Genomic DNA, 21,650 nt, shown 5'->3' with positions numbered 1-21,650 from the left:
CCCTGTGCCCCAAAATCCAAACCTAGTCCTGAACCCTAAAATACCCCTGTACCCCAAACCTAGCCCTGTACCCTTAAAATACCCCTGTACCCCAAAACCCAAACCTACCCCTGAACCCTAAAAATACCCCTATACCCCAAAACCCAAACCTAGCCCTGAACCCTAAAAATACCCCTGTCCCCCAAAATCCATACCTATCCCTAAACCCTAAAACTACCCCTGTACCCCATAAACCAAAACTATATCTGAACCGTTAAAATAACCAAACACCCCAAAACATACCTCAGTACCCCAAAACATATACCCCTATACCCATACTTACCTTATCCAAACATTTAAAAAAAAAAAAAAACATGCTTTTACCATTCATGCATTTACAACGAATTTCGTTGTAAATGCATGCATGGTAAAAGCATATAAAATGTAATGCCATGCGTTATAATGGCATTGCGGAGTCATGGTACTTTCGTAATGAAAATATGCGGAGTGATGGTATGCGGAAAGAAAGTTGCGGAATAATGGGTGTTTACCCTCCCCCGGTAAGTACATTGGGGGCACGGCGGCCCACATCTCCAGCAACACTCATATTTTTTCACCACCCATTTGAAAAATGCACAGGTCTCTCTCATTGATGGCCAGCACCGACATACACGTTTAGACACACCTCCCGCCACAAGTTCTAGAATTGCGAACTTTAGAGCTGGGGAGCTACGTTTGAATCTCGGCATCAGCTCAACATCTTGTGATTCCAGGCAAATCGCTTTGTCTCCCCGTGCCTACCACAAATGAATGTGTTCTTCTGTAATGTAAATTGTGCTCATGCCATGTTGTCGAGTTCGCGATATATAATATTGCAAGGAAAAATAAATTAGGGAAACTCGAGTTCACACACTACTGAACGCGCACTCTTAAGTGCATCAGCAGTGCACTGTGAATCGGAGCGTTTCACAGGCCTGTCACAGATAAGAAATGCTATCTAAACGAAATCCTACAAAACAATATACTACTGGCCGGCAGCAATTCATATCCGGACAACGTCGTGACGGGCTGCTAGTCGTCTTATAAAATGGTGTGGAACCCAATTTAAGAGTTATTCTAAATGTATATATTTACTGAATACGTATGACACATTGCAATACATGTGAAACCCAAGTTCACAAAGTTAAAAGAAACACAATGGTATTATTTTTGGCCACTGAGCTAAAATGGTAGGTAAATCCCAAATGCAGAAGATACGTTTTTGCTGTGCATTATCCCTCGATCCGGGGAGTGGTGGGGAGTTTGTGTTAATATGCATCATGCCTCACTTTAAACATTTACTGAATGTTTTGCACTATTTTAACAGGATATTTGACAGGAGCGCTTTGCTAGTGGTGATGTTGTAAGGTCCTTCCATGCTGTGGTACGATTTTACATTTTCACTGAAATGGTAATATTTCATCACACAAGTGGTTTTACAGGTAAATTGATAGGTGTTGATTCCGAGTCATGCATGTGGAATTACCTTCTCCCATGAGTAGAAGTTTTACCAGGTGCAGAAGTTCACCAGGTGAAACAATGCTTTTCCGCACACATTTTCCACTTGCTACAAAAGTGTGTGGAATCCAGGATTCACATACAGGACAGAGGGCAGTATTTCCAGTATTAATGTTATTCTGCATTATGGGCTAACGTGTGATAAGGTGGGGAATAGTAGTAGTGGCCTCAGTATGACCAATTTTTGTAACTGGTCATACCAGAATAAGTGCCATGATTTACTCGCATAGTGTGATGTGTAAAAACTGGTTTCAGCATCGAGGAGCGGTTTGTGCGGCACTCTCAACCAGCACAAACATGTAAGAAGGAAAATTAATGGAACTCTACGTCAATTATACATTTATCATTACACTCCTATGTCAGAAAATACAATAAGTGTAGACCTTACATTTTATCAGTTTAAAATAAAAATAGCACCTATCACAATCATAGAAATATTAAATGAGAGCAAGTTTTAACACCTGCCAGCTCAAATAAATATTTGTTTCCAAATTCTTAGTTTCCAACACACTTAAAGTTGAAAAGAAAACGGACTTCGCTTATACTTCTCTTGCTGTGGATATAAGTTTAAATAATTGTAATATTTACTTTCTTACGTGAGCAGAAGTACTTGACAGGTGTCCTACAAGCAAAGTACTTAAGCCTTTCACGCAGAACTCATAGAAAGAAGGAACAATAATTTGTCAGATCCTGCCTGGCCTTTAACTTTGTGCGATAACACGGAACAAATGATGCTAGAAATCAAAACACAAGCCTCTTTAATCCTTAGTTTGCCATAAACTGCGTCAGGGTGCCCCGGTGATGCTGCAGCACTTCTCACATCCCTAGTCCCAGTCCCAGGGCCAGAGCAGTGGACAGCTTCCTATGGGACCAGCTGTTCCCCGGAGTGAGCGGCTAATGGATCCTTAAATAGAAAAGAATACGTGTATGGTTTTAAAAGTACATCCCGGGACTACAAGAAGACAGTGTATGCATTACTGCTGAATAAAAAGAATCAGCACGAGATCGGTGGACAGACCTCGGCCCCATCACTGGACCAAGAGCGATCTCTTCTGCAGACGCAGTTCATCATTTCTTGACAGACACGAACTTCCAGTCAGGGCGAGGAGGTGGTGCCCCTTTAATTCGTGCGGCGGAGGCGCCCTGCTCGGCTGTCTCTTGGCAGCACAGACATGGGCGGGGAGGGAGGGTCGGTGACTCAGAGCTCCCACTTTCCTGCACAGTTGGCAGGCGAACAAGAACGCATCGAGGCGGAGCATCCCGTTCCAGTGTGCAGAGGCAGGCGGAGAGGAAAACGCTGCTTCGCCCCGGGATCCAGCAAAGCCCTTCGTAGACCCCCCCAGAGACGGCCTTACGACCACCACCAACCCAGTCAAAATGTTCCTCGTGAAACAGGCACTCGGAGGAATATCAAAAGGTGGCCAGGCAGGTGGCATAATGAACGTAATTGGAGGGTTGATACCCGGCCAGGGTGGCAGCAGTGGTGGAGGTGGTGGCGGCAGCAGTGCTGGTGGAGGAGGTGGAGGTGGTGGAGGTGGTGGAGGGGGTTTTGGTGGTGCCGGTGGCATTCTCGGAGGAATTATCAACATCATCAGTGAAGCAGCAGCAAGCTACAACCCTGAGCCCCCACCTCCTCCCCGCAGCAATTTTACCAATGTGGAAGCCAATGAAAGCCCAGAAGTCCGCCAATTCCGCCGCCTCTTCCTGCAGCTGGCCGGGGAGGACATGCAGGTTTGCCCAACGGAGCTGATGAACATCCTGAACAAGGTGGTTACTCGACACCAAGACCTGAGGACCGAAGGCTTTAGCCTGGACTCATGCCGTAGCATGGTGGCCGTCATGGACAGTGATGGCACAGGGAAGCTGGGCTTTGACCAGTTCAAGTACCTATGGAACAACATCAAGAAGTGGCAGTGCGTGTTCAAAAGTTTCGACCGAAATCAGGAAGGCTTCATCAGGAGTTCCGAAATACCAGCAGCCCTGCAGGCTTCTGGGTTTCAGCTCAATGAGCAGCTGCAACAAATGCTGGTCCGCCGCTACGCAGACGATGATGGAAATGTCAACTTTGATAACTTTATCAGCAGCATGGTCCGGCTGGATGGCATGTTCCGTGCCTTTAAGGCTCTGGATAGAGATATGGATGGGCAGATCAGCGTCAGTCAAGAGGACTGGCTCAAGATGACTATGTATTCTTGAGGACAAGAAGTGGGGAGGCTAATGTTTCGGTGAGATGGAACCTTAACTTGTAATCTTTGGGCTGCTTGGAGCCTTGCCTTACAAAATCTATATTGTATTTAGTACTTCCCAAAGGTCCACAGTACCCAATGTTAACTGCTGATGCCTCAGATATGAAACACATTAATGTAAATCTGCAGTTGTATCTAATTTTTTTTCAATTAGGCTGAGTGCCCTGCAGTATGGCTGTCATATTGCCAACAAGAAACTCTCCTTATTTCATGTTTCTTTTCTAAAGTTATACAAGCTTCTCCAAGATAAACTGTTAAACTTCCTTACAAAACAGATATCTTTCTGGCAAGTTAAAAATAAATGTCAGATATAACCTATCAAACAAATTCTATACCGTATGCAAAATGAATATTCGAGTTATCAAAATGTTTTGTATGGCACATACTTTTTTTTTTTTAAACAATTATACTGTTAGTACGTGGTTTCCGGTTTACCTTTATTTTAATGGCAAACTAGATAAACATTATAGGTAACATTGTTAGCTTAGACGCTTCATAATAACCAATTGAAAATGTAAACGCTGAAAAACATTTTGGAAAATAAAACTCAGTGGTACAATGAAAACGAAAAGTAAGTGCCTGTTCCTTTGTGCATATGGTCAGCGGAGCATCCACAAACAAAAGCGCTTTGTTTTTCCATAAACCTTTAGTTTTGGAACAGATTATGTCCCAATGCCGACTGTGCCACACCCATGAGAAATTTCGAGAATACAGAATGGAAATATAAGCTGCAGCGAAACGAGAGCTCACCTAGGTCTGCTGTTAGCAGCCCACGCTGTAGAGCCCAAACAATAGCAATGCAAGGTGATGCGATGCAGTGCTCAAGCTGTGCAGGTGGTGGGCACAGGCAATCATTTGTGGAGAGCAGGACTTATGTTTTTTATTATTAGAATTTAACCATCGGGGTAAGATGCAGAAAATCTAAAAACGCAGAAAACAGCAGAAAGAGAACAATAAGAAAAGACTGAGAAAGCGAGCAAGCAGGGTCGCAAAATAATCTGCAAGAGGGAGATAAAGACGAATTGTAGGGTGGTGGAAGAAAGAGGCATGAGGAGGAATAAACGAAAGGTAGCCTTGGTAATCGGTAACCCTGACATTCGGCACTGGGCTCCTAGGATAACCTTTAGGCCCTTGCACTCGTTGTAGACATTAATAACTGGGGATGCAATGTAGAGTTTATTGCGCCCTAGACATGACTTCAAAGTATGAATGTAAACCAACCAAAATCCCTGCATGCCAACCGTTTAGGTATTTCTTTAAAAAAACTGATTGTGTGACACTCCGTTTCAACTGGACCACTACATTAGTGACTCATTTTGCAAGGAGCCTGGCTCTGAGCTCCCTAAATGTATCAAGCTTCAAGACATGCACGTTTCTGAGTGTGTCCAATAAAGAGGGATCGTGGGCTCAACCACAGATTTTGAGTATATAACTTCACTCCATTCTCTAGTTAACTACGTAAATTAGTTCTATTTGGGGCAAATCTATGTAAACATGTTTAATATATGGAAACCCTGAAACACATTGCATGGGTTTGGCCATCCTGGAACTCCACTGAGCGCACCTATGATAGACTGTGTAAGTAAAGTGGTATTAAGTGTCTATAGCACAAGTGAGTAATGCTACACACACATGTCCGTCGAAATCTCCCATGGGCCGAGTAAGCAAAGGGAAGGAGGCATGACCAGTGTGGGCGGGCCGGGTAAATGCATGTGGAGGAGGGGACAAGCCAAAAATCAATAATGGTTCTGGGAGATTTATTGTTAAACATTGCCCAATTTTGGCCGCATTTACAAAATACAGTTAAGTAGTACATTTGATAACTTTGGTTCTAATCTATACTGTTGCTGCTGCAGAGTATTTATCTTTCAAACTGGCGTGCTGCCAATCTGGGGCCCCTGAACTTTTCCTCCTCTTGCAACATGATAGACCTGTAGTGCCCAATGAAACTGCCTCCTGGCCATTCCACGTGGCCAGTGGCGTACTGCGCAGCCATAGGTGTAGTGTTCCTAGCTGCGGGCGATTCCAACAGCAGCTACTGTGGCCGGGCTTTGTTGGACGCAGCTATTTCCTGGGGGCAGGCAAGCAGGTTCTACATACTACAGGGCATGTCTGAAGTGATTAAGTTATTAACCTTGGGTGTTAACGGTTAGGGAACCCACCAAATGCAGCACAATTCAGGATTTTGTAGGTTCTCCATCATAACTATAACACCCACTTAGTAGAAATTGTGTAGGTAAAAGCTTGGGTCTCAATCAAAACCTTTAGTTCACAAAATTGAGGTCATAATCATTAATACATATTTTTCTAATTGCACAGAAATGACATTGTATGTGGTATTTGCAAGGAAAAATGTGATATACGTATAGTGAGGACCTAGCCAAAAAGACAGTGGAGCTGTGTACAGGGGCAAAGGAATGCTTACATTCGACAAGTGATAGGAGAGGTAGATGGTTATTGGATTGTTCCTCCACTGTAATGTAGTCATACATGTAAGCTATATAGTTAGGTTACAAAAAGGTTTACTATTTTAGAACAGCGATCCCATGGGCTAGTCTAAACAAAAAATGACACTGTCTCTTTCCGCACTAGCCAGACTCAAAAATGGATAAATATACATTACAATATACCCAACCACGGGGTACACATTAGTCTCCTACTGGTCCACACCAAGTGCTTCATCTCTATACTGTAATACTAGAGAAAACTCCACATCAAGATTTCAGCCGACTCAACCAAAGGTCTTACAGTCATACTCTGGTCGCAAATGACTGCCTCCCACTCAGAGAAGAGGAAGAGACGAGCCTAGCAACTGAAGTGTTGGTCATGCCCCTATCAACCAGGCTCTTCTGCTGTCCATAATACACGGTCTGCATTGAATATGCTGACTGCATTTAAAATATACTGCTAGCAAAGCCAGCAGTGGAAGAGCCTAGCTAAAACCATGTCCAAGCAAGTTAATGTTCAGATGATCTAAAAAAGCTTTAGGATGTTAACCGCTGTGCTAACACTGAAATACGAACCTCTTTTCAAATCCACGCTAAGCTGGAGTCCCGCCATTCTAAGGGAAGCTGGGTAAGTTTCCTTCACCAGAACAACACTTGTGCTCTTTTTTAAGGATCGTTGCTCTGAAATATAATTGCTTTCTAAAAACAAAAGTGAATACTTCAGGCATAAAAACGTTATGGAGAGGAGGAATTTTCCAGGTAGGTTGTGGAGGGCCCAGAAAAGACTTATGGGATATAACATACAGGTTTGTACTTCCTTGGAAGTGGATGGGTGAGGGCAATAGGATGTTATGAGGCAGGCCTATTCAGTTTTGTTCTGGCGGGACAGAAGCCCACCAACTTCATTATTTTCATAGGTGTCCCAAACATGAGCAGAGTGCGAGCTCTCGCCTAACTGGAGATGATCTGCCTTTTGAATATGAGAAGGGCATGGGGTGAACCCCACTGCTCAAAACAGACCACTCTTAGCCCGGGGAGGAGGTAAAATCTGCACCTTTAAAAGGTTACATAGGTTCTGCTCAAAAGATCAACTGTGATGGAGCTGTTCTAGTTGCAACACTGGCCATTAAGCAGTAGTGTAGAGCAGGAGACCGTTTCCGTGAGTGGAATAGGTTACATTAGTTTCTGTTCATGACACCATCTGGAATAACGGGCCTTACTTACCATCATTCCTCTCTTTTAGTGCTAACGCGCATAGTGCTACATTGCACTTCTGGGTTGGCTTGCGCTATATAGATCCAACAACAAATTCCAGCATTCACCACATCGAAACAAAAAACACACAAAACAGTATGTTAGGCAAAATCACAACAGTGCTTAGGTGACCAATGGTGAGCTCTCACATTGCTCCCAACCGCACCCGCCATTCAGACACACAACAATCATCCATAATCACCGACACCAGGCTTAGAACATTACACCTAAATGCCTTCTGCCAGACCTATTAAGACTGCAAAATCACATCCCTACAGCTCTTTGAACAAAACTCCACTCCCTAACAAAAGATGGACCACAACACAGTACATTATCAAACAATGACTCAGACTCTAGTCTGCAACGGAATCATATGATGGGGCACCCGGACAGTTGAAAGCGCAGCAAGGCCATTCTAATGGCAGAGTGTGAGCTATACAAACACCAACAACTCAAACATAATGAAGTGACAGGTGATATCATTAATAAGCAAGAATACGGTTACGCCTTAACCCCTTCGATGCGGATGACGGCCCCCAGCCGTCATGCATCACAGGGCTCGTGTGCGGATGGCGGCTGGGGGCCGTCATAAACCCACCCACTTTGAAAAACGCCGCACAGGCGCAGAATCGCGGCCGCGCCCAAGGGGTTAAAAGGGTGTCGGGACGAGTTTGTCCAGTCAGAATTATAGCCTTTAATACTCTTTTTAGGTCAGGCCTTTGAGACAGCTCACCAAACTAGTGTTTTTGATGAAGAAATCATGCATAATTAGGGCTCCCAATTTTATGTTTTTTTTTGTTTTAACATTTCTGTCTGTATTTATCCATATTTATTTTGTACCCATTCTATTGGTATGTATCCATATTCATTTAATGTTTACAGAGCAAATGGAGTCATAAAATGGTATATTTCCACATTTATTTAAGTGATAAACTTGCGCTCAAAGTTTGACACCCGTCGCATTTTAGCAAATTAGGCGGCCAAAAATGGCAAAACATTACACCCACAGGTAAATATTACCCTTATATACGAATATATGCCTGTATTTAAGGACATCTTATCCCATTGCTTACCTCCCCGTGTTGTTTGCGTTCAGCTGTTGGCCTAGAATTCATGGAGAACAGCATGGACAGTCACTCACAAGACACACTATTTTCTGCATTTAAAAATAAATACAGACAGTAACATTGTTTTCTGTCTGTATTTATCTGTAAAAATCAGTAAAAACTGAAAAAATGGGAGCTTATACATAATATACGTTCATAGAAGGGCTTTAGCTTATCGAGCTTCATCCACTGATCTGTTACATCGATATTCATATTTTGTTTCCCCTCACCACTGCATACACCATGGGGCAATAAATCATTCCACTCTACCCATTAGCTTCCTTTCAGTGACTGCAGAAAACCTATGGTCAATCACACTAAAACATAGTTCCTTTCCTTTAGTTACAGAAATAGAAACAAATATGTTTAAATAATAGCTATTTATTCAGTTTGCACTTAGGATGCAGTTTGATGATGATTTATTTTCCTACTCCTTCTTAAAGTTGCTGTTAAAAAGTGGGTACGCGGCATTGTAATATTGTTGTTGACTGTATTTGAGTGCTCGAGTAAGGCCGATTTATTCTTGTACCTTCACAAGTAACATTGCACAACTGAGAGATTTATTTTAAAACATCGGAAAATCATCAGCTCTGCGAGTATCCTCTGAAAGATGAGAAGAAATGGAGGTAAGGAAGGTAAGTGAGAAACTGAGGGAATAGACAAGAGAATGAAGAGGGAAGTGAGGGGGAAGGAGGGAAGAGTGAAAATAAGAGAAAGAAAAGAGGACGACAGGAAGTATATTTGAGAGGGAGCAAGGATATAACAGGAAGATAGAGGCCTGAAATAAAAGAAAGAATGGATAGAAGGAAACCAAATAATTAAAGAAAAGGTGAGGAGGACCTGGGAGAAATAAAAGGACACGGAAAAGATGTGGTGTAGTGACTAAATTGACCACATTCTAAAGTGGAATCTAATCTTGGCTTTCCAATCTGGGAGAAATCACGATTCATAGTTTTTGGCCACAAGTGGAGCACCTGTGCATAATCACAGATCCTGGGTGAATTAACATTTCCCATCACAGGCCAGTCTCAGAAACGCAAAAAGTCAAAAAGTTCAGCAGATTACCTGCATTACCAACCGTAACAAGAGAGGACTGAATATTGAGTTCCACCAGTGTGGCAAAGTAAAGTATGGCAAACACACATCAGCTCGTATGTTTGCAGGTATTCAAAATCTGTCATTTTTCACCATGGGAGTACATGTACATTTTTGCTTGTAAAATGCTAAAATAGATGCCTTGCCAGGTTGGGGAAGGAAACTAAAAGAACTCACATTTCATGGTGCGCCAGGGAATGGTTCACTGTGAAAACCATCAAAACAATGAAGATGAAAAAAACTTGAATTCTCTGCCCCATGGTACAATCCAGTTCAGTATTCATTACGGACAGGGAGGACCCTTTTATTTCGAGGACTACCACAAAAATTGCAAACTCTCTCCCAAATGAAGTCAACGTTTTGTCCTGTCCTATGTGTGGAAAAGAGTTTGGAAGGCTAATAAACAAAGTAGGGCTCAACAGTATAAAACAACTGAGAGTCATATTTCCCAAAGACTGAAGGTGGAGTACTGCCAGGCAACATAGAGCAGCAGCATGTACAATCCACAAGGAGTGAATAAAGATTTGATAACATCAGAGAACAAACATGTATATAAAGTATACATATGATAGGTGGAATTCTTGAAGTATTCTCAGCCACTAGTAATTACTCGGGCCGCTTCCCAGTTCATCGTTTTTTGTCAAGCATGCCATCCAAGACAGGAACCCGCCATATGCAAATCAGCTGTGGTTCTGCTTCAATATTAAAAGTCAAGCAATCAAGCAACTCTAGTCCGGTTTTGGCCCATTTTGGTGTTCTTCAGTAGGGCATTGAGCGATAAACAATGGCTTTCCCTCAATATTAATTTTCTCTGTATGTTAGAGGTATTCAGGTCGTTTTAAAAACGCAGCACCATTCATCCATGTAAGCCAAAATAATTTCAGAATGGCACCCTGCTGCTCTGCTGCAACGTGCTGGTGAGGACTACTATGCATTCCAAAAGCTCAAAATGTATGTTTGACTTTAACACTCCTTCACAGTGCCAGCAGAGCTGCGAGCGAGTGCTGGGAACTCACACGTTCACCACACAATTACTGGCGTATTTACTGCCTCTTCTTACTTGTGGAATTCTTGGCACTCTTTTAGTAGTGAAAATGACTAGCAGCAGTCTTCTGTGCCTGCTGCGGAATGAGACCACCAGTTGTTAACTGGCGGTAGAGTAGAGGTGGAGTGAATGAGGTCACGCAGAAGATTTACACCGCACAGGAAAAGGAGGCAACCACACGTTTCAGGCATGTCAGGGAGCCGAGGTGGGATGAGGGATGGTGTGCTGCAGACTCTACTCTTCTATTAAGCTTTGCTACAGAGGACAGCAGATACCCATACTGGCAGGATCAAGATGGGAGATCTCCCTAGACAATGCCATGTTACGCACAATATGAATTGGGGGGCTACATAAGTCATAATGAAGAATGAGTGTCAGTTTACAACTGTGAATGAACCAGGGTATACAGCACAAGCTTGTTTTTTGGTAAAGAGGTAAGACGCTGAAGATTTTTTCAGTGCCTGGTTGGGCAGCGGCTTCATTCAAGATTAGTATCTCGTCAAACTCAGCCCGTTGCGCCCTAATTGCTCTCAACCTGAAAGAAATATTTCCTAAAAACTCAGTGGAAAACAGCAATTTTCCAGGCCTGTTTGAGGATACGCCCCTTTTTCCTCCACCCTATGCACCGTATGTTTTCCCAGCTCAAGAATGCTTAGAAACAGGTCGTACGCCACTATTCAGTTCTACATTTAAATACATTGGGTATTAAAATAAAACTTTCGGCTTAGTGCAAGTGAAATGGGGAGGGTCTCTCTTTTATGCATTCCATTGAAAAGCCAGAAAAAGTGCTACCCGCTGAAGAATTTAATACAAGTCAATCACTGTATGTTTACAGTGTGACCTTTCCATCTAGCACAGGCAGTAGACTGGAAGAAAGCTATGCAGAATAGTTCCTGGATATTCCAACTCGGAGATGGTCCAGCGTGCCAATGTTATTAACCTGGAGATAGCTACTATATGCACCTTGATTATGTTGTATTGTTTCAAGACATTTTCCAATTTCGCAAGCACATACTATACAATAATACACAACAGTGAGTTGGGTAAATATTTCTCGTGACAAACCTTGTGGTGCATTATGTCACCACATCATATGAATAGCATAATAGGATCATAATAAACGGTTACCAAATATTTATACTCTATAAATGAAGATACGCATATTATAGAAGTAGAACAGTACTACAATAGAGCAACAGTATAATACATTATACATAGGTAATTACAAACCCATTTAGCTATGAACTTCAGAATGCTGGAACAAAGTTTACTAAATTCTGTTTAGGGTCCTGAAATACACATGCACTTAAATAAGTGAAGTTTGGTAATGACTTAGCAAGGACTTCAGATCTTAACATAGCCACCTTCTTAAAATATATTAAAGCAATCATCTTTGAAAATAGTTAGGTTCATACTGCCTAACTTCACATATAGATATATACCACACACCATAGAAGGTGCAGCAAAAGTGTCTACTAGAGCCCTTAGTCACATTTCTCTAAAGGCAATCAAAGGAAGTTAGAGTAGAGCCAACAACACTTCCACTTAACCTGGATACCAGATCCAAGAGTGAGATACACTTTAGATCTGCAAGAGATTAGTGATCAAAAATCCACCAAAAGGAAGCAGTGTCCACCAAAAAGTATTGTTTCACGTACAGACTTGACATTACAAGCCCCTAGAACAGGGAAGCTTGGACCGCTGGTAGTGAATTGCCCAAGGCCCTCCATTAAGGACAATGTTATGTTCACATCCGAACTGAACAATAAAATGGGCAAGTTCAGGGGCAGGTTTTCTTAGGACACCAGTGGGATGAGGGGCGAATGGTTAGGCCACACAGTCATGCCATGGTAGCTGTGGGATCTTTTAGATCTTTGACAATTTTAGAGAATGGCTGAAGTGTCGTAGGGAATGGGTAAAATGTTGATCCAGAGGTTCTCTCTTGTTGGGCAAACAGATCTCGGTACCTCTTAGAGAATGTCAACTATGCCATTTTAGTAAATGCTGCTGCTCGATTGTGGACACCCAAGGTTGTCTGCTCACAAAAGCCTTCATGAAAGACATGGGGATGTTTGTTCAGACCTTTATTGCACTAGACAAGGACCACATTTTTGAGTGGCCTTGTTCTGCGGAGGGCAGCTCGAAAACCCCTTTGCTAACTAGGAGGCAAAGTGGGTGGTGGTTGGCAGGTCCAACACAGCTTCATTTCCACCTTCCCACCAAGAGCAAACTGGAATTGGTTCCATAGAAAAGAAGGCAGAATATCAAGATCCTTTACAGGTGGAAGTTATCCCTTCTTACAGAGCAGTTCGGGGGCGGGGGCGCAGAAAGAACAATCTGTATGACAACTACCCATTCAGTGCGTCCTGGAGAAAACAGCCTATACACCAAACGCACAAGAATGAGAAGAGAAGGTGTAATTTTGGTGACATTTTTACCACTATGGGCTTTCCAAAGCAATATTTTCTTGGTAAATAAACAAGAGGGAGCATTGTGGGCTCTAATACACACTAGGGAATTCAATGGTTGGTTGGTGTACAGGCATTTCAATATGCACAGGATTCACCTGAAGCACTGATTGCAGTGAAAGGACAGGGTGGCTAGAATAGATATGAAGGCTGCATACCTCTTGGTACTAGTGTACAGACCCTCAACAAGGATATCACCACAAGTACAATTTGGGGAAATGTATGAGAGTTGAAGACTGTCACCATCCCCCTATGGTTTTTGGAAGCTGCTGAGACCATCTGTGGCCTGGTTAAGAGGACAAGCAGGGAGGCTTAGTTACTGAACATTTTTGTGGCTCACAATGCAATGGTTTTTCTTTTGCAGGAGTATATGAAGACTTACTTGCCTGAGGACTTAGGAGGAAAAGATGGACTACATTCCGAAGGACAGAGTTTCCAATTGACTCAGCATTTTTGTTTTGTTTTATTGCTTCTGTAAACATAATATTCATACAATGGACAATTTGGACTCAGTTACAGTCAAGAGATCAGGACAGATTACCATAACAGTACATCAGGAGTATTTAAATCATCATCATTTTCCATATCCAATCCAAAAAAACTCAGTGTTGGTTAAGCCTCCATCTTTCTAAGGTCAAGACAGCTTCAATAATTAAGGGACTCAGACTGTCTTACAGGGGTGTGGAATCTAATAAAATATCTACTTGTCCATGGGGCAGGTTGCTTCATAAATCTACTTGTCCTGTAACAAAATCCACTTGGCCCTTTGGTGCCATGTAGTGCGGCGACAAATTATGGCAGCAATCTAATTATACAAGAGCTCTGATATAGCCTCTCTGATTATGCCAGGGCTCATACCATAGTAGTATTTGAATACTTGCAATCCCCTTATGTTGCCACGTTTCCGCAGATCTACATACTGGTGCTGAAGGTAGTGGTAAGCAATAGTTTCAGGGTTAGAATGCCTCTTTGAGTATGTGCAAATCTACTAACTTGCATGTTTTTTAGGGTTTTCAATAACTCTTCTCTAATTTTTTCTCATACTGCGAAATGTTGGAAATTTACTCCTGACAATGGCATATGTAAACCTTCTTCCAGAGTTGGAAAAAAAGTTATTGGAGGGAATGTGAACTTACAAACACTCAGATTTTCGCCTGAGCAAATCTACACATGCATATCTGCTCATGCTAAAATACAGTTCACAAATATTGTCTAGGGATACTATTTCTTGTCCTACTTATGTAAATTTAAGGGAATTCATGAAAGCTGTATAGCAGAACTTAACGCAAGGACATATACCATGGGTGCACTTTTGAAACTTTCTTTCTTATTAGGGCCCCTAATTTGGTCTGGCATAGATCGTGACCTTTTGAGTTCATCAAAATTTTGTCCCTCTCTCTGTTCAGCTGACTGCACTGTGCGTTACAGCATTCTGCTCTTTCACAAGGAGCATATCGGCACATAATGTAGTTTTGTTCAGTGGCAGTAACTACTGTAGCAGTGTGTGCTTTTTGAGACCAAAACCACATTTTTTTTTGCCATTGTATGTTCTAATAGTGAGGGCCCGGCAGTTCCCACACCAATAAGGTTTTACAAAAATCATGCCAAAACAATTCTCACATTGACAAAACATAAAAGCTGCCCACCAATTTCAGACCTACTGGCTTTGAAAAAGCTGGTTTATTTTTGTTTCCCATAATTTTATTGAAACTGGTTACACTGATTTTCCATTATGAATATTTTTGGGAACTACTAGCATGCATCAACACATGTTACTAAGTGATGCTGCAAAGAAAGGGTACCTGAAATTTTACAGTAGTTTAGCTAAATGTTTTTTACCTGCTTTCATTTTTTTATGAACATTTTATTATGAAAGCAAAGAATCATCAATTTTGCTTTCAAGCATCTGCAAATATTTGCATCAAATCAGAGAGCTTTCTGGGAGAATTATACATAGCCTCATATTGCTAAACTTTGAAAACGTGTACACATTTTTATACTGGAACCACTGTCAGTAGTGCAGTCAGAGCTTACATTTAAAAGAGAAAGAAATGGCGGCAGTGGAACTTGAGAAACAGCCAGCACCTCCACTATGTTTGCATTAAAGTAAGTTGGTGACCCTCTCTTTTGAGGTGTGCTCTATGTCTTCATGCCGTGCCACCCACAGTATCAACTAATACATTGCAGAATCCTCTGTACATATTAATAAACTTGCGAACATAGACAGAGCACAGCACAAGATAAGTAAATAGCTGATTGATCCCAACCAGCAAAGTTAATTTAATACAAAATTCAGTAATAAGTTCTGTTCAGCATACAATCTTCATAACAGTTGTTCCAATTGTGCAATATTGATACCCTTCCCACATAGGGTGAACAGCAAAACACACAAGATGATGGATGGAATGTTGCACAATGGCCAAACATTCACCCCCAGTCACAGATCTGGGTTTAATCCATCGTTATTTTGCTCACCAAGCCACCCCAGTTCAGACATGGCCATATGCAAAATCAGTCTTGACCCTGTGCCTCATGGGAACAGTCCAGACCGAACTGCCAAGCCACGTCTTTCCTGGACCGGAATCAAGCATCCTAGGACCGGTTTCTGGCTATCAGCCATCTTCAGCCAGGATAGCTTGACTCCAGTGGCTTTGCATTTGTCACCCCGAGTGGGACGGGTATGCAGAGACGTGAGTCCTGTGCTCTCCACACCACTGGAGTCAAGTTATCCTGGCTGAAGACGGCTGATAGCCAGAAACCGGTCCTAGGATGCTTGATTCCGGTCCAGGGAAGACATGGCTTGGCAGTTCGGGCTGGACTGTTCCCATGAGGCACAGGGTCAAGGCTTATTTGCATATGGCCACGTCTGAACTGGGGTGGTGTGGAGTTCACAAAAACGATGGATTTAGGCCCAGATGTCTGAACTGGGGTGAATGTATGACATTGTTCTGCATTCTGTCCATCATTTGTTGTTTTTGCATTGATCTTGTCAACAGCCTTGAAAAAGTCGCGAACGGCGGCGAAACACGTGCCGGCTGTAGCTGTATCAATATTGCACAATTGGAACAATTTATGAAGATCGTATGCTGAACAGAACTTATTACTGAATTTTGTATTAAATTAACTTTTATGGTTGGGATCAATCAGCTGTTTACTTATCTTGTGCTGTGCTCTGTCTATGTTCACAAGTTTATTAATATGTACAGAGCTTACATTTACTTAGAGCGCTCACCCTAATAATAAAGATTTTTAATTAATAAACCATAAATACAAGTTCGAACAGCATTAACATATGGACACAAATATTACCTTGACTGCAGACAGAGCCCTTCCCTGACCATAATGTGGTATTGCAAAATGGCAGCCAACAGATTTGTGCTGCATGGGGTTAGGCCCACTTGTCCCAAGGACAAAATACACATGAAGACTTGTTGCCATTGACCCCAAACAATATGTCCTGGGCGTCGGGCTGGCCTTCCAAGAATGTGGAGATGTTAGATTCTTACATTGGGTGATTTCTCCATGCACAATTCACTATTGTGCCCACCAGAGAGACAACATTCTGCATCTACAGAAAGGCCTGTTATGCACAGAGTAGTCCAGCAATAGAGATTCATTGGTGGCTGGGCCATACAAAGCCTGGAATAGCAGAGCAATCTTTGGGTCAGCACCATCTGTGGTTAGAGCCAGAAACCAGTAGGATGGGCTGCTAATTTCGGACTCTTACCACAGATGCTGCTGCCTTAAAAGTACTTGGTGTACAGTATTGTCCACTGGAGGAAGGTGGTCAGGAGACGAGTTGCAGTTACACAACAATTGGTTAGAGGACCTGGAGTGATCCGATTCATGTTCAAGGCCAAGATGCATTGGTGCAACCTCCTCAGTACAGGCAATGTGTCATCAGTTGACTATGTCCACTTGCTATGAGGTACAAGATCTAGGGTGTCGGCAGAAAAGGGTTCTTGGACAAGATGGAATACCTTCCTGGAACGACGAATATCGCTGCCAATTGGAATTCTATTGAAGAAATCGAAAAGGTGATGGGTGGACCGCTTGAATGAATGTCAGCCACCGGCAATTACAGTGCGCCCCAATCCAGTCTATTTTGTTTTGCAGTCCATGCTGTCTCACACAGGAACCAATCACGTGCAAATAAACTTTGGTCCAGTCCAATGTAAACTGCAGGATAGGCTCACTCCGAGTAGAAACAAGCAACTCCAGACTGGTTTCAACCTACTTGGGCCTCATTAGTAGGGTGGTCGAGTAGAAACAAGCAACTCCAGACTGGTTTCAACCTACTTGGGCCTCATTAGTAGGGTGGTCAACCCAAATTCAATTCAAATGGACATTACATTACAGGTTCTTTTTATGATACAAGTTATTGTACATTGTATTTTAAATGTTAATTTCTGATTGTTTATTGCGATTGCTACTTTAGAACATGGAAATGTTACAGTGTTCACAGCACCGGAAAAGGAGATTTTCGTTCAAAAGCCTAGAAGAGAAGGAGTAAAACCTTTTTTTTTTTTTTTTTTTTATGTGATGCTAGCTGGCCAAAGAACTTTGAAGAACTTAACTGTAGTTCACTGCTTTGTCTTAGTCATGAGTTTTGAAGTGCTTTTCACATGACTTCATGTGTATTGTGGCGTTTATTGGTTACTGTTGGCAGCTATTTACCAGTTTATTAAGTATTTACATTTTTTTGATAAAGAAGCATACTCCTTGCCTCTGTATTCGTAACAGAAAGGTATTACAGGTAGAAACATTTACATTATCACACAATTCATGCAGCTCTATATGCTGTGGCAATCTAGGATATTGGGCGTTGCCCACAAATCTCTTCAAGTTGAACCCATGCCTGTGTAACATCTATCTTCATATTATACACCCGCAGTAGGCGATCTATGATGAGCTTTTCAGAATTTAGGGAACATTCTCTCTCCAAGGCTTAAAAAGATTTGGTAGAACAAACTTAGTGACCCAAAGGCATAACTTCCCTTGAGAGACTTGAATAAGATACATTTTGTAGATACATTTTGTAGGGGTATGAAAATACACACTTTCCAGCATGCCTATGGATCATGCTGAATTAGGGTATGAACTTTTTTACTTATGTTTTGTCCATATTCCCGACTTATTACTTATCTGTGGATCAAATGCTGAAGCCAAAATTCTAGGCTCTCACTCAAGACTTCTCCATCCGTTCTTGCCAACTAAGTTGATATCAAGGATCTGAATCACCCCCAATTGTATTTATTTTTTTTAATCCGAAGTGTGCACCACCATTAGACTTTGCTTTGTTCTGTGCCTTTCAGTATGAAGCCCGTATTGCCCCCAACTATGAAATGGCAGCATTGTAGTGTGAAACACTTCACAAAACAGCCAGAAAAACAACGTTAAGGGTACAATGGATGCAACATTACTTAAAATGCAGTTTTCGATAATACCAAGTAATCAAAAGACTCCCAGCAATAAGATGATGAATCAAACTACCAATAAGCTATGTTGTCAAGTATCACACCCATACTTAGTTGTTATGAATAGCACTCGTTACATCACATAGAAATACCACGCATGCCTTTACAATGCGGGTATTACTACACAATATCAATTACAACGAATAATTTTACCACGACTATACCTTTACCATGCATGCCATTTCAACGTTAATGCATGTGTGGTAAATGTATACTCATGGTAAACGTTTGCAAGGTAAGTGACTCCAACCTACCCAACCCTAATCCCTAATGTAGTTCCACTGCACAAACCTCCCCCGAACGCCAGTCCTCTCCCTACAATAACACTTCACTGCCCGACCCCCCTACACTACCCTAAACCCTAAAACACTCCCCTACACTACACAAACACAACACTACCCTAAGCCCTAAAATACTACCCCCGCACAACCCCCTACCCCCAGTCCGTTCCTACACTCAAACACTACCCTGCACGACCCCTGACACTACCCTAAATCCTAAACCACTACCCTACACAAACACAAAACTACCCTAAACCCTAACAAGCTACCCCCAGCACGACCCCGCTTCCCCCAGTCCTAACTCTACACTCTAACAGTACCCTGCATGACCCCCCCTACACTACCCTAAACCCTAAAACATTACCCTATACTATGCAAACACCACAACACTACCCTAAACCCTAAAACACTACCCTTCACAAACACTACCCTAAACCATAACCCCCCCCCCCGACCGCCAGTCCGGCCCCCTAAACTCTAACACTACCCTGCACGACCCCCTCGACACTACCCTAAACCAAAAACACTTCCCTACACTACACAAACACCACAACACTACCCTATACCCTAAAACACTACCCCCAGCACGACCCTCCCCTACACCCAGTCCGGTCCAAACACTCTAACTCTACCCTGCACGACCCCCCCGAACACTACCCTAAAACACAACCCTACACTACACAAACATTACTACACTATCCTAAACCCTTAAAATGTAACCCCCACCCCAAGCACAATCCCCCTTACCTCTCTCTCCTCGTGGTTCCTCTCTCCTGGTTCCAGCATCGACAGAGCGGCGGTGCACGCCGACGTTGTGCAAACGGAACAGCCCAGTTTTCTCACAACGATGTGGATAACCATTATATTGCATGCGTTTTAACAGCGCATGCAATATAGTTGTTTGCGTTGTAATGGTAGTCATTGTTAGATCGCATGCGTTGTAACAACTTGCGTGGCAACAGCCTTGTTGTAATGGCTATTTACCAGTTGTTATACCTTTGAAGGTAACTTACTCCTCATAAAGAATATTTAGGTGTTATTATGGCCCCTCTATAAATGACTTTCTGATAAGGGTTTGCAGCCCATATTTCGATGCGAGTGGGTTATTAGATACCTCTGCAGCTTATGTGAGTGGCAGAGGGATGTCAGAACAGTCAGACCTGTTCTGAGACACTAAGTAGCCCAAGTGATTTCAGGTTCAAAATAAGCAAAACAATTAGCACGAAAGAGCAAATAGGCCACTGACCCATGTTACATATGAAAGACGTCAAACCGATTGATATTTATCAAGATGAGGGTTTGTCTTGCAAGTAAGAGGACTCCCTACTATGGGTCCAGTCTACCTACTCGCACCGGGCATTTTGGTACATCAAGTTGACAAAGAAAAACGCAGCAATCGAAAAAGGTTTGCTGAAGGACCCAACTCTCATTAACAGCTGATGAAGGACTGCAACCTACTGAATTATCCTTTCACCCTCCCACTTACATACCTCTGGACAACCAAGAGCTGACCAAGGTACTGGCTAATATTAGGAGTAGAAGAAAAGACCATGGGTTGTCCAGAAACTTAGTGTCATGTAAAATAAGACTTGTATTTGGGCTTTTGATGAAGTGCAGTTACATATTTTCTTGCGCTGCACAATGTTCTGTTGTAAGATGCCACAGCTTAAGATAACAAATCATTGAATGAACACAGCGATGATTTAAGACTTTCCATAACCTCGGCAAGTTCTTTTTGATGCGAAAGGCCCGCGGTAGTGCTCGGCCTACTTTACCATGGTAAAGATAAAATTGCTTAGTGGAACCACAATTCTAAGACGTAGAATACCAGTCAGATTTCAGACAGAGGCGTGCGTGTGTGTGTCTGTGTGTCCAGTTATGAAATGCTTTTTTGTTCATGTACGGACATAAAATGTATCTGGTCCTAGCTTTTGAGACAGTGCATGGCTCCCCAGAAATGTTGAAATATGGTACCTTTTTAATAGTCGCCCGATTGCTACATTCTAAACCACTTTGAGACTGTATACAGTCTCGAAGTGGTTTAGAATACAGTTGTCTCGTGGGGCCTGCTAATTTGGTGCACATGTTCTATCATTGCAATAAGTTATCCGAGATTTCTTCTTATATCAAGAAATTTTGGGAGGGGCTGCTAGGTATCAATATTAACCTATCCCCTACCCTAATGATTTCATGGTGCGATGGTAACCTGAGGCTGAATAAGGAAGAGGAAGCCTTTGTTTTTATGTGTGTGGCGGTCCTCCGGATCATGTTGGCTTCAGGTTGGAAGGATACTACGGTTCCCTCCTTTCAGATGTGGCTTTCTCAACTGTTAGGGATTCCTAACATCGAGTCCTCCCTGTATGCGAGTAGAGGTAAGAGAATGAGAGAACTAGGGCAGAACATCTGGACTCCGCTCAAAGGGTGGAGGGATTCTTGTTTATAAAGTAAGATATGTGTATCTCTCTATTTATTGGTTCTTTGATTTTCACTTTTGTGATTAATTTGTGTATATAACCTCCTCGTTTAAACCTCTAGCAGTGAACCCCTGACTACTTTTTACATTATGTAATATGGATTTTTATTGGGATATCAATTTGGGATTATTGTGTTATTTATGTATTGTATTGATGATGAATTGCACCAGGTATTTAATTAAAATATTTAATAAAAATAAGACTGTATACAGTCTTTAAAC

The 21,650-nt window shown here is 42.3% G+C and overlaps 2 protein-coding genes across 2 annotated transcripts in view; one reads left to right on the top strand and one right to left on the bottom strand.

Moving 5' to 3' along the window:
• The window catches only part of LOC144753324 (small vasohibin-binding protein-like), a 76,589-nt gene that overhangs the window by 37,168 nt on the left and 17,771 nt on the right, over window positions 1-21,650 (bottom strand). The window lies entirely within an intron of this gene.
• LOC144754800 (calpain small subunit 2-like) lies at window positions 2,767-4,353 on the top strand. Its single transcript, XM_078643015.1, has one exon. It carries the CDS (start codon window positions 2,914-2,916, stop codon window positions 3,730-3,732), a length of 819 nt encoding a protein of 272 aa, XP_078499141.1. The 5' UTR covers window positions 2,767-2,913; the 3' UTR covers window positions 3,733-4,353.

This window comes from Lissotriton helveticus, chromosome 5_1 (assembly GCF_964261635.1).
Source record: "Lissotriton helveticus chromosome 5_1, aLisHel1.1, whole genome shotgun sequence".
NCBI lineage: Eukaryota > Metazoa > Chordata > Amphibia > Caudata > Salamandridae > Lissotriton > Lissotriton helveticus.
Note: the sequence above shows the minus strand (reverse complement) of the source record. Positions and strands in the feature narration are given on the sequence as shown.